General features: G+C 37.4%; 1 protein-coding gene across 1 annotated transcript in view; it reads left to right on the forward strand.

The window, feature by feature from the left end:
- Positions 1 to 324: 324 nt before the first annotated feature.
- Positions 325 to 12,634, forward strand: part of PDE7B (phosphodiesterase 7B) — a 222,716-nt gene continuing 210,406 nt past the window's right edge. Inside the window, exon 1 of the mRNA XM_079938848.1 lies at positions 325 to 729. Within this exon, the coding sequence (XP_079794974.1) occupies positions 645 to 729 (85 nt within the window). The 5' untranslated portion in view covers positions 325 to 644. The remainder of the gene's footprint in view (positions 730 to 12,634) is intronic.

Below are 12,634 nucleotides of genomic sequence, written 5' to 3' on the forward strand. Positions count from 1 at the left end.
CCATTTGTCAATCATATACATAAATGTGGTCTATTCTTAAATAACTGATTGTATCTCTGGAGTTTTCCCTGTACAGAAATGTTAAGATGCAAGTTAAAACTGAGATGTAGATAAGAGAGTTGATATTTCCATGAGTCGATGCTTCTGGAAAAGGATTATGAATGCCACTTTTTCATCATTTCCTTATTTGTGCAGAGAGTTCAGAGTTCCCAAGTTCAGAGAGTTAAGTGTAGGCCACCTAGGTTTGTACTTGAAAATGTCTGCTTAATTACAGAGTAGGTAGCTTAGGATAATTTCAGTACTGAATAAGAGCCAATTTTGAGAGTCATTAACCTCAGATTACTAGATCTAACAGACTGTGTATCTTCCATTGAAATAGAAACTGTTGGACACTGGGTGCGTCTCTGGCCATGACCCCTCATAGGAACACACAGATCAGCTTGAGGCAGGGGCATGAGGCATGCAGGAACAGTCTGTCCCCAATTTACCTCTCAAATATTTTGCTACGAGGAAAGTCTCTGCTCGTGACATAAGTCCCTAGACTCAGGAAACTAAAGAAAACATGAAGAGCAGAATAATGTCATGGTGATGTAAGGTTGCATGGACATATTGCTTTGGGAACCCTGATAGGAAATCTTAAAATAATGATGGCTTTCTTTCTATTTCAGAGGTGTGGCGAAATCTTGTTTGAAAACCCTGATCAGAATGTCAAATGTGTTTGCATGCTAGGTAAGAAGTCTTCTCATTTAAAATCTATTAAGTATGCTGATGTCATGTGAGCTTACTGTTGTTCTGTTGCCTTAGTGATTGTCTCTTGTTCCATATTGCAGAGGCTAATAGGCTATTTTATAGGTTTATAGACAGCTATAACACATTTGTATGTGGAACACTTGATGATAAAGAAAGGGTTTGATTTTAATAACTGTCAGTAAGTCAGGAACCATGCTTCTGAGTCTTTCAAATTTTTTCTTGGATCAACATAACATAGTATTGGGTGCTTTGTATTCAGGCAACTGTGATGAGAAAGTAAGAAGAATCACATTGTAATTCCTAAACTAGAGATCATATGCTAGGCAAGTAAACTATTAAGTATTTACACCACAGCACAAAGCCCTTACTTACAGTGCCTGGGAGGAATATGCATTTGAACTAAACTGAAGTCAGCACCGCAGCTACCCACACTGCATTTGTAATAAAAATTGCAGCATCATAATGAATAATCATTTGTTCTTGTGGGATGATATATCATCAGTGCCTTTCACAAACTCTTTAATATATAATATTCCGTTAAAAGATGAAGTTGATATTATTTTCCTCATTTTATAGAGTAGAAAACAAGTACAGAGAATATAAGTGATGCACTTAACCTCAAAATGAGAAGTGAGCCAAATCATGATATGAAAGTTTCTAATCTGTAAAAATTTAGGTCTAGTGTTTAGATCTTATTTGAGCCACTGAACTATGTTCAATGAACTTTTAATTAAGTAATTATAGTAATAGAACAAAGCAGTAGCATGAATAAATAAAAATAATCCTTAAATTTGACTTTCACCAAAATTTCACCCTAATCCATTCCAACTTTGAACCATACTCATAAGCAAAGAAAAAAATTATTCATTTTAGCTCCTTCTGTTTTCTCTGGCTACCTCATATGTTGGCAGCCTAGGTTATTGGTAAGATGGCTCAAAAGCAGACAGCAAGATAGAGGCAGGGGAACATCTTGGTAATTTATAATTCAAGATAATCAGGTAATAAATAATCAAAATTTGCTCATTACCTAAAAACAAACCAAAAACAGAAACCAGACACAAACACTGTATTTTCCTGGTCTTCTGATCTTTCTTATTTTCTTGTGCTAGTATTTTAAACCTTTCTGATGCAGTTCTTATATGTTTTTATTTTAATTAGGATGGGGCTATATAGTAATAGCCACTGGAAAATGAACATTCTGTTGGAAGCACATGAACAGTGAATTTAGCATAGCATCCATAAATCCATTTCAAATGTCCAGTATTCCTTTCCCTTAACCATGAAAATGCCTCAGAATGCTAAGTGCAGGGTACAAACCACAGAGAGAGAGAGACAGAGAGAGAGAGATGGAAGCAGAAAAACTTCCTTTGTCCAGCCATATATCCCAGCTTTGGATGTGGGAGACCATCTCATCACCGCATCAGATCTATTCATCAACTCACTCATTTAACTTTCACAATAGCAGTATGGTTTGGTGCTATTATAATCCTCATTTTACAGAAGGAAATTTGTGACAAATGATCGAATACTATAGGACCTTAATCCCACTAAAATATTATTTGTTTATAGCTTCTACATGATCTACTAACATGAATCAGTTTTAATTCATGATGACTTTAAGCACATGAACACATAACTTATTTTGATGAATTTTTCCTTGTACGAGCTCTCATGTGAGTTGCTTGATTAGTTTATAGCTAGGATAAGGACAGCAATAGACTCTCTACTACTGTCTATAGACTTGAATTCACTTAAAGTCAATCATCTTTCCATCTCTTCTGGATAATATGGTGTGGTTTATAACCCTAACCAGAAGACACTCCTGGCCACCAAATGCATTCCCCCAATGAATCTGACAAATTACACAAATTCCCCAAATTAGAAGAATATTTATATAAATCAGCTTTCTATTACTACCACTGTCATAAGATTTACAATTAACTGAGTACTTAAATATGTCACAGATGAAGTCCATCCAGAGTACCTTACATAGTTAGATCATTTATTCTAAGTAAATTAAGACATAGCCTCTCCTTCAAAATATAGATATCTTTGGCAATAGCAGTATATTATTAAGCTTGTAGGTTTCATTAGTTTATTAGATTTCTATTTTCTTAGGGACATAGAACTAAATAATATAAAGGAACCATGAAAATGGAAGTTTTTATTAGTTTAAGGGCGTGGGATAATTAAAGATGGAATAGGAAGAACACTCGTACATTTTACCTTTAAAGCAGATGGTAAATATTTATTGAATGTTGAAGATATTACTATGTCTAGTGAGCTGGAGTTACTCCGATCATGAAAATTATGCCCTCAAGGAGCTTACACATAAGAAGGCTTAGACTTTTTCCTACTTCTCTTTTTAAGAGGTTTGCTACAAAATTTAACTGAAACATTTACAGAGTCCTTTGAAATCTTAGATGAAAGAGAATACCAAAATAAAACTATTATGGGTATCAATACAGATGGATCAATCCGCCATGAGCATGTGTCCACCTGAAGCCAAAGGCTACCATTTCACAGCAATAGTGTGCAAGATAATGAAAAAAGTTGAATGATTTATTCCCTTAAAAGAAACAAGAGAAATTCAAGGCATGAACTTGTAACTCACTAGAACTGAGACCACATCTTAGACCACATATTTATCAAGAAGGGGCATCTGCATAACACGAAAATAACAACAAACCTCCGCTTCACCACTGTCTGAGGTCTTATCTGAGTTAGTTTGTTGCTTCCTTTGAGAGGAACCTGTGATCGTGCCCTTATGACTTCCCGAAGCATTTCTTGAGAAAACTTTATATCTTCAACAGTAAAGGATAAGGAGTCTCTGCTGCTTAAAGGGACTGTTAAGTTTTCTAAGTGTTTCTAAGTCATGAATGTAGTTTGTGTTTTTGCAGATCACATTATAACCTTTTTATGAATAAATCAAAATTTTGAAACAAGAAAACCAAATATATAAAGTCTGCATTTCCAAAACTTCACTCTGATCTTTATGCCACCCCAATATTGAGATCCCTAATGGAGGCCAACCTAAGACATTCAGAGCTTTGAAGTGTCAAGTTCTTGGCTCACCCCCTCCGGCATTCCCTCTCTACCCACTCACACACCAGGTTTGGGGCCCCTGCCCTGGCCCCAGCTGTGCTTCAGCACATTTGAGATGGAACAGGGAAGACGGTCACTAGCCAGGCACACCATTTGCACTTTTCTTCGAGTCGTTTACCTCATGACCTCCATGAACAAGTCATCCTCATAAAACTCATACTTCTGGCTCATTACATTCAATGAGACATAAGTGTGAAATTCATCTGAAGTTACTCTGAAGTACTGAATTCAAAGCAATTTTAAGTGAGAGCAAACTCTTGTCATATGTGGGCCTTACAGGCAATCATTTCTATGTTCAGGGGAATAGTTCGTGTTGGATATGAAGGTAAATAAAGATGTAGTGCAGAGCTGGCTACACTGAGTATTTACTATTTATTCCTTAAAATTCTGTCGGAGGGGTAAAATGTAGACAATGTTAAGTACGAAATTGTAATAAATGCGGCTTTGTTCTTTCCTTCACCCTTAAGGAGTTCAAAACTGCTAACTCCCATCCCCCTCCTTTTTCTCAATTTAGCCATAAGATTTCTCTCAAATCAAGATAGACCTCAAAGTTTACAGAACTGTATCAAAGGGTACTCAACTGTATAGTAAGATGTGTACCTTAATTAGGTATAATGAATTGATAACCAAGGGAAGAAGGAAGTGAAAGAGAAATTATCTCTCATTACACAATTGACATATGAGGTGTGGCCGGTTCCTAAAAGGATTTTATTTTTCAAAGTATAATGAAACTGCTAGGGTACAAAGAGCCAAGAGTATTTAAAGAAACTACATAAAATGATCGATGTTAGTTCACTTAGTTCATTTGCTAACTTCTGTCTGGGAAATGCTAAATCCTGGGAAAAGAAACTTTCTAAAAAGAGCTCCCGATCAGACTTGGTGCCCTTCTTTCCCTTGTAATTTTACAATTTGAAATTTTCAGTGGCCCTGCTTTTGTTTCATGTGTGATTCCTTTCATGCTGATTGGTGTCATATCATTAGAATGTAAGGTCGTACTTTCTTATCTGCCATGGCTTAGAAAGGGGTGTTCGTATTGTCAGGTTTCTGTTTGAAATTTTTTATAAATCATTTCAAGAGGTCGTCAGTTTTCAAAGAAATAGAATACCATAGATCAATATTTTATTAACATTTAACATGAGCACAGAGAGACTTGCTTTGTAGTCCAACCTCTGAAAAATTAACTGTGTACTTTGAGAAGTTGCTTCATCTTTCAGACTTCAATTTATAGTTTTTCTGCAAAGTGGTAATAAAAATGTCTGTCCCTTCCAGCCCAGGGGTTGTCCTGGTAATACAGAATGTGATGTTCTGTGAGGAGATGTTGCCTGCTATGATGCCCTAGATATGGTTTATGCATCAATAAATTAATAAATAAATAATAACAACTGAAAATAAGCAAATTGATGATAAACAATAATAAACAAACAGTAAATTATTTATTTATGACATTAACAGTGTTTAGAAAAGCAATTGAAAAGACAAATCTATGCAAATGTGAGATCAATTTTAAAAAATATTAAATATGTTCTTCAAAATTTTGTCATACCTCAAAGGCATCATCTAATATTCATTCAAAGGATATTCACTGAGCATTTACTATATGCAAGGTACTATGCTAGGCACTGGGAATGCAAAGACCAGTGGAGCACAGGCCCTGCACTCAGAGGGTTTACATTCCAGGCAGAGATTCAAGCCCCAAACCCCAAAATCTGCAATGCCAGCTTGAGAGTGACAAATGATAGAAAAGAAATAAAGTGTGTTGGAACTTCAGAAGATGAAAAGAGTGCATACAATTGGGATATGAAGACACGTGGATTGATATGCAAAGACCAAGAAAGAGGCAGCATTCTAGGTAGATATATGACCATTTTTAAAAGCCCAAATACAGGAAAACTGAGGAGTGGAGAAGGAAGTAAGTGTTTCAGGCCACAAGCAGTATAAGAGGATAAATTGGAAAGGAATTTGAGGCCTTATTATAGACAGTTTGACTGTTACCACTGGCTATAAAAAGGACAGAAGTACCAAACGAAAGAGCATTCTGGTCTCTTTTATTTAGTCAGTTAGAGAGCATTTTTTAATTTACATAGAGGGTATTATAGAATATTCTATAAACTGGTTTCTGCGGGGCAGTATTGAGTACAGCTGTTCACCAAATACTTGTGAAATTAAATAATTTTAACCCAATGTATATTTGAAACTGATGGCCTGAATTCTAGGCTTGATTATTTTAATGAATATTACTTTTATCTTTTCTCTTTGATATCAGATACCATAGTATTTTATTTAAGAAGTACAATATTGTCATCTTTTATACTGGAAAAAAATTGATATTTTTTCACCTTTTCATCTAATAAAATTGGGAGATTTTTTTATTTTAAAATTTTGCTCCTATCACTGGCATCTGCCTGTGATTTTTGTATGTGGACAATTTTGAGGTCTATACATTTTTTCTTAGAAATTAATACGCAGTCTGTTCGAAGGCAACATAATATCTGTTATCAAAGTAGGTCACTACTTTGATGGCATAGTGGAAAGAACAGGGCATTTAAATATCTGGACCAGCTAAAAACTGTGTGGTCGTAGGAAAGTCACTTAAGAGTTATAGATCTCAGTTTATTCCTCCCTAAAATGGAATAAGAAGTAATAATAACAATATTATTATCTACCTTATTAGGTTTGTTGAGGATCAAATAACACAACAAATATTAAAGCATTCAGTAAACTGTTAGAAGTCCTAGAAATATAAATATTATTTTATTTATACTAATAACTAAAATGTTCTAAGTTCTTGCATTTAATTTAATATTAGTAGTATTTTTTATGCAAACTGACAGCTTTGATATACTTTCAATATTAAACTGTTTCAGTTTGCTTCAAGTGAATAGATATTTTCAAGTACATGTTTGCAACCTAGAAATAAGCATATTATCATCATAGGTTATTAAAGAAAGATTATTGTAAGGACTATTTTATGTGCACTTAACTTTATAAAAGTGAAGGTCTATGTTCAAAGACAAAAGCTTTCAAGTTGCTTAACTTTGATTTACTGAGATTAAAATGCCTTGGGAATTTGAATTAATTTTTTAAAATTTTTATTGGAGCATAGTTGCTTTACGATGTTGTGTTAGTTTCTGCTGTACAGCAAAGTGAATCAGCTATACATATACATATATCCCCTCCTTCCCATTTAGATCACCACAGAGCATTGAGTAGAGTTCCCTGTGCTGTACAGTAGGTTCTCGTTAGTTATCTATTTTATACATAGTAGTGTATATATTGTCAATCCCAACCTCCCAATTCATCCCATTGCCCCCTTTCCCCCCTTGGTGTCCATACGTTTGCTCCCTATGTCCGTGTCTTTATTTCTGCTTTGCAGATAGGTTCATCTGTATCATTTTTCTAGATTCCAGATATATGTGTTAATATACGATATTTGTTTTCCTTTTTCTGACTACTTCATTCTGTATGACAGTCTCTAGTTCCATCCACATCTCTGCAAATGGCACAGTTTCATTCCTTCTTATGGCTGAGTAATACTCCATTGTATATATGTACCACATCTTCTTTATCCATTCCTCTGTTGATGGACATTTAGTTTGCTTCCATGTCCTGGCTATTGTAAATAGTGCTGCAATGAACATTGGGGTGCATGTATCTTTTGGAATTATGGCTTTCTCCAGGTATATGCCCAGGAATGGGATTGCTAGGTCACATGATAGTTCTGTTTTTAGTTTTTTAAGGAACCTCCATTCTGTTCTCCATAGTGGCTGTACCAATTTACATTCCCACTAATTAATTTTGTCTTACACTTACGAAACACTTCATTCTTATCATGTGAGTACATCATTTCACTCCTATGTGCATGTCCAAGGATGATATTTTCTAACTCTAAAAGAGAACAAATTGAAACCTGAACATTCCCAAGGGAGGACAGAGACGGCATTATCCTCATCTCTCACCCAGGGCATGGCTTCGTTTTACTTTTCAATGTACTCATCACCAAATGATGTTTGTTTGTTTGTTTTGTTTGGTTTTTTTTGCGGTACGCGGGCCTCTCACTGCTGTGGCCTCTCCCGCTGCGGAGCCCAGGCTCCAGACACGCAGGCCCAGAGGCCACGGCCCACGGGCCCAACCGCTCCGCGGCACGTGGGATCCTCCCAGACTGGGGCACGAACCCGCGTCACCTGCATCGGCAGGCGGACTCTCAACCGCTGCGCCACCAGAGAAGCCCCAAATGTTGTATTTTATATTCGTTTGTTTTGTTCATCGCTCTCTCCCAGTCTCACTGCACCACACACCCATATATACAGAATGTAAATATCATGGAAACAAGGAATTAGTTTATTTACTGCTAAGAGTCCAGCCTCTGGAAGAGGGTCCAGCCACCTAGCCCCTCACTGGAGCTTAATATTTGCTGAAGAGATACATGCTGATGCATTTGTCAAAACAGCACAATTGTCTGTAAAGCATGGCCCAGATGTGCCAAAGACTGATGGGTATAGCATTTAAAACCCTCTGCTAGCCCAGCCAAGGAATGGGTCATCTCCTAAGTGAACTGAGAGTTTCCCAAGCATACTACTCTGGGTTACAGGATGAGAAAGACATAGTTCTCTACAAATAGACAATTAGAACATATCCTAAAAATATAGGTGATTATCAATTATTTCTTGAGCACTACTCTATGCCTACCCCCCTACTAGTGTTACTCTGAAAGTTGATGTAATAGTGAGCTAGGTAGAATCCCTGTCACCAGCCTTTATTCTGCAGCTGGAACAGTGGGTTAAGAAAACAGGAGGAGGATTATTATTTCGTCTTCTCTATATTTACAAGAACATACAAAGTATTATTTCACCCTGAGGTTTATCATTTAAAAGGCTTTTACATTCTCTTGCTGCCTTTCAAAAATTTTTATTTGGAAATCAATATTGTCTTGCATAAGGAAAATAAGTTTGCTAGTTTCACAGTTGTTTTCCGAGGAATGTGGCAGCATTTCCACAGCAACCAAACACCACACTTTTGTTTGCAGCTGAAAACCAGAACTCAGATAAGAGCTAGCTGCAGAACAACAACACAAACAAAGGTCAAACTATCAGAACTGAAGTTATCAAACCCCTAAAATATAAATGTGCCAGTCTTGTATTAGCTTCATTTTCGGTCTGAAGGAAGAGAAAATGAGACCAATCATCCTTCGCACAAAGCTACGCTTCAAAAAAAGTATTCAATCAACCAACATTTATAGGTACATACTGTGTGCCAGTGTAGGGATACGAAGACATTGAAGTTCTGGTTCCTACCCTCAAGAAGCTCCCAATCCAGTGGAGCATGGACAACGACACAGGCAATGACAACATAGCATGAGAAACCATAATAAGGATGGGCCAGGGTGTTATGGGAGGGAGAAGGGTGTCAGGACAGGTCTGTGCAAGTGGTGATAAGGAGCTGAGTGTCAAAGAGAAGCAACTCACAGCCCTGTGAGGCTGGAAAAGGGCAGCCTGCTGTGAAAGGCATTGGCAATTCTAGGTAACAGGAGCAGCGGGTACAGGATGCTTAATGTGACCAGTTAGAGAAACTGGAAGTCATTATACCTGGAGAACAGAATAAGAGGAAAGAAATGATAAGATAATTAGCGTGGAGAGGAAGGTGGGGCAGATTATAAGGAGTCTTATAACAGGGTAAAGACCATTTAGGGATGTTTAAGCAGGGGAGCTACAATGTGAAATACAGTTTTTAGAGGGATCACCTGGTCAGAATAGAGAATGCACTGGAGGAGGACAAGACTGAAGAAAGAAACCAGCTTAAGGAACTGCAGCAACAATTAGGAAAGAAATGATGAGTCTGTGCCTGAACTAAGACAGTGTCAGGGAGGACAGAAGGTATGAGATTCAGCGGACTTTGAGAGAGGATGATAAGACTTTACAATGGAGTGAATGTAGGAAATATAGCTAAGTAGATAGAGAACAGATAGAGATGTGTTTCCCCCCACCTACTCCCAGCGGAGAGTATTCGAGAATCAGATTTGCAATTGGGGGAAATGATGAGTTAACTTTGGACATAATACACTGAGATGCCCAAGGACTTCTCAGGTGCAGCAGAGAGTCTGGAGCTCAGGAGAGTGACCTGCTGGTAGGCAGTGGTGACTACCTATCAACGACGATGACACCCCGGGGAAGGCGAGGAGTGAGATGGAGATGCACCTTAGAACACTTGGAAACATCACTGGAGAGTTGGGCAGGTTCAAGAGGAGTCTAAAGAAGCCTAAGTAGGTAGGAGATTAAGATTAAGAGAAACAGAAGGAAAAACAGAATGCTATCATCTTGATCAAGAGGAAAGACTTCCAAAGAAAGGTCATGCTAAAAATGTGAAACACCATAGAGGTCAAATGAGATCAAGCCTAAAAGGTGTTCTTGGACTGAGCAACCTGAAGGTAGTATAGTATCAGCAAGAGCATAGCTAGTGGAAGGGCAAAGGGTCAGGAGGGTAGCATGGAGCTAAATAAAGAGAACCGAGGAGGGGTGCTACTCTCTCAGGAAATTTGTCTTAGAAAGGAAGGTGGGTAATCTGACAGTGCCTAGAAGGAGTTCTCAAGATGGGAAAGGCTTGAGGATATTTTGATGCAGAGAGGAAAGAGCGAGTAGAGGAAGTGGTTGGATATTTCTGAAGAGAAAGAGAGTAATTGTGAGCCTTAAACCCCCCTCACACTGTGACTGGGCAAAGGTGGTGATGGTGGACAAGGAAGTGTAAGGATAGAGACACATCTCTCGGAGTGACACATATCTGAGGGCAGAAACTGAGACTAATCCATCTAATTGTTTCCCTTCTTTCTAAGAAGAAAGCATGATATTCTGATGAGAGTAAGGAGAGTAGCGGAGACAAGCAGAAAGTGGTAGGTGAAGGTCTGAAATTAATGACGGAAATGAGAAAGAACCAACTAAAGAGGGGTAAATGGGTAATTATTTGAAGCAGTTCTAAGGTTAGAATTTATGAACTAATGTCCAGTCACTAAACATAAAATGTAAAACGCAAGCTATGTGTTCCAACACGCATTTCAGATGCTCCCTGTTCACGGACACCCTACCCTTTTCTCCTTTTGATGCCTGCTCCTTCTGCAATGGTCAGGGGGCTGCCTTCCTTGACCCTAATTCACAAGCGCCTCTCTCTCATACTGCAAATATTGAATTATTTCTCCATTCCTCCATCTAGCCTGCATATTTCAAGGGAGCAGGTGTCCATTTTATTTAAATATCTTTGTATCCCTAGCACCCAGAATTGGCCTAAAACTTCAAAGAAGCACCAAAAAAATTCAGCATGAAGATAGAAGAAAAGCGTAAGGTTATGTATTCGCCTCTTAAGTCCTCCTCTGACCTCGTGGTGCATCAAGAACTCTCTTTTCTGACTTGCCTTTCATAAAGGGGATGCCTCCACCTGTACTTCCCAGTTGTCAAGGAGACCAAAGGTGCTAAGCCATTTGAGCTCTGACAGTACCAATGTCTCCTGAGCTGCGCCCACCGCTGGCCAATCACATCCAAACTCCCTCTTCCTCCTCAGCTACTCCTTCTCCGGTTCACTTTCCCCTCTCACAAATTTCATTCAAAGGCTTTTTGATCTCAGGATGAGTCCCCCTAGGAATCCTTGTATACATCAAACTGCATTTTTTATAATGTTCCAGAGACAATGTTATCTCTGTTTTGACCCCAAAACAGTGTTGGGCTTTTTACTGGAAGGAATACAGATTATAATTGTATTTCCCTGTAATAGTTCAATCTTTTTAACAGACAAATTATACATGATAGCTAGCTATTCAGCATGGCTTAAGAGGTCCCAACTTGTCAATCTCAAACCACCTGCCTTGCCAGCTGTAAGTATATAATATTTTCTAATGTGTCTAGATAATAAACATTCACAAATATAGAAATTTTCAAAGAATGAGACAATGTAATGTATATTATCAAAGATACACCAAAAGATAATTTTAGATGAAATAAATATTTGCTCCCATTATATCAATTGCTGTCTTTGAGCTATAAGATTTTGTCATATCTAAATGTCAAAAGATATTTTATTAACTTGCCAGGATATCAGTTCCAACGAGACAGCTAACTGGTAATAAAGAAAAGCTCAGTTTCCATAAGCCCAAAGCTTTTACACTGACAGATTAATGCAAGTTTTCAACTTTTGTGAGGCTAGCTTGGACACTATCAAAATTAATTACTGAGTTTTTACTGCAAAAATCTTAAAAGCAAATGTAAAGGTATGTTATATATAACAATAAGCAAATGCAAAGAATTTGCTTTTGCCCACGTTTGGGTAGTCAACCACATATGAGTTTACTACATTTGGTGTCTAGTCAACATTTAAAAGGTTTTATGGCGTGTAACCTAATGAGGTAGTTAACATTATGAAATCTTGTATATTTGTCATTTTATCTTTAACTAAATTCTGGACTCTGAGGGTTCTAATTCTATTTGGCACAGCAGAAAACTTCATTCCGAAAGAGACCCTCACATTCATAAGTGTAAGAAAATAACGCCAGAAATGTTAATAGGATATAGAATTCCATAAGATTGGAGAACATGAGTATCTTCAGTGATCATCATAAACTACAAATCTGAGAGTTTCTGCAATATGTATAGTAAGTTTATAAAAATATTTCCCATACCAAGCTTCTTTCTAAAATCATATTGCACAGATTCAAGAAGTACTTGAATTGTGCTCTGCTAGACTACAAAATGCGGGGGAGATTATAAAGGTAAAACCCACAAAATTACATAAGTCATTTGTCAAG

Source organism: Stenella coeruleoalba (assembly GCF_951394435.1).
Source record: "Stenella coeruleoalba genome assembly, chromosome: 12".
NCBI lineage: Eukaryota > Metazoa > Chordata > Mammalia > Artiodactyla > Delphinidae > Stenella > Stenella coeruleoalba.